Raw genomic sequence first — 1,791 nt, 5'->3', positions numbered from 1 at the left:
TACCCCAGTTCACTTTGGGTTCCAGGTTTCTGAATCACAGGCATCCGTATTCTTCATAAACATATACATCCCATAGTCAGATAAGCTACCCAGTTTTCCAGTATGTCATCACCTCTTCTGTTCCCAGATCTCGGCCATATTTAGGTCCAAATCTTTAAGGCCTTTTAAGGCTTGAAGATTTCCAGTGTAAAAAGCTACATCTGCTGTGACCAACCTAGACATCAGAGAGAAAATTATTTTTAATCTCATTTTCTAGTCAGATATTTAAAGTAGTACTCACAGAATCCTATCCTAGCTGCTAGACTTATTTAAAATTCAATTTCCTAGGGACCAAATGTCAATATATTTAACTTAGCAGGATTCCTGCTATCATATAGTTAGACTATTTAATGTTCTATCTTTCAACAGTAAATGTTTTTAAAAAGAATAAACCAACACAGGCTGGACTGTTTCATAATTCTGTCCAATAAACAGATTTATCTTAAAACAGAATGACAGAAAAGTTACAGGTTAAACTTTCTTTGATCAGTTATATTAGACTAGAGTATACATGTATATGACTAATAGTACTAATAATACAACACTTAAATGAAAAAGCAATTATACTTTTGAGCACTGAGCTGTCACAATACCCATACCTGAAAAAACACTCCAGTAAGAACACTCAGATAAACAGATCAAAGCTGCATGCATAAAAAATAGGGACTGGTCTAATTGTACATTTTGAAAGATGTGGTCCATGGAGAAACAAATAGGAGACCTTGATTTAGTAGTTTGTGAAAGACAGGAGAAAGTCCAGCTTTAAATTTTTTTTTTTTAAGACAATAAATGAGAACAACTTAAAAGATATAGACTAAATTTACTAGAAGTACTGCTTAAGGGTTGGGGAAAAGAGAATAAGACTTGTGATGGGGTCCAGGGGTACTTCAGCTTCGTTTGGAATGCCATTTTCCTTAACATGATAAACATTTTTTCAAGTGAAAATGACAAATGCTAATAATTCTAAGTAGCAGGAATACAAATATTTTCTGTATTTTTAAAATATCTTGAAATAGAGAAAATCACATTAAAAAGTATAGTGCTGAGGAAGAGCAATAGGAAACAACTGCTTAATTCCTCTTGGAGCAGTAAAAATATTTGGAACTAAACAGGTGATTGCACAGAAGTGGTGGTTGTGAATGTATTAAGTGCCACTGAATTAACTGTAAAACAGTTGATTTTATGTTACGTGAATTTCACTTTAAAACAAAATGAATATTTTTAAAAGGAACAAAAATTCCTTTTAAGTAAATAGTTTATTGTGTCTTTGTCTTGAGTTTAGAGGTTAATTTTCAGGAAATTCTATCTTTCAAGGGATCACTCAAAGACACGAATCGACTTACACAGAATTAGTTTCTTTGAAAGTGTGTGACAGTGAGGAGCTCTAAGGTTGCACTGACTTTCAAATAGCTGTATTGCCAAAGGAAACAACAGGGAATGGGTCAGCTTGGATGTTTCAGAACTACTGGTCTGCTAAAAACCAACCCAGATTAAGTTATGAGAATAAAAATAGAAGGGTGGAGTGGGGTTTGAAAATATTTGCTCTTTTTGAAGTCTCTAAGAGGTATTTGGTATTCATTATACTATCTTTGAACTTTTCTATGTCTTAGAGGAAAAAGAAGAACCAGGTAATAAATAATAAATGAGTGAGTCAGAATCTGCATAAAACTTCGAATTCAGCCTGGCCAACAGATTCAGCAGTCTAAAGCTTCCAGTTTTTTGCAAAACTGATTTAGTATACTACCTTTTTTT

General features: G+C 33.3%; 1 protein-coding gene across 4 annotated transcripts in view; it reads right to left on the bottom strand.

Moving 5' to 3' along the window:
* Positions 1-6: 6 nt before the first annotated feature.
* VPS54 (VPS54, GARP complex subunit) overlaps positions 7-1,791 on the bottom strand; it is a 90,102-nt gene continuing 88,317 nt past the window's right edge. For all 4 annotated transcript variants that reach the window (XM_006909551.2, XM_006909553.2, XM_006909552.3 and 1 more), the window contains exon 23: positions 7-214. In XM_006909551.2, coding sequence (XP_006909613.1) covers positions 109-214 — 106 coding nt within the window. In that variant the 3' untranslated portion in view covers positions 7-108. The remainder of the gene's footprint in view (positions 215-1,791) is intronic.

This window comes from Pteropus alecto, unplaced genomic scaffold, assembly GCF_000325575.1.
Source record: "Pteropus alecto unplaced genomic scaffold, ASM32557v1 scaffold131, whole genome shotgun sequence".
Lineage (NCBI taxonomy): Eukaryota > Metazoa > Chordata > Mammalia > Chiroptera > Pteropodidae > Pteropus > Pteropus alecto.
Note: the sequence above shows the minus strand (reverse complement) of the source record. Positions and strands in the feature narration are given on the sequence as shown.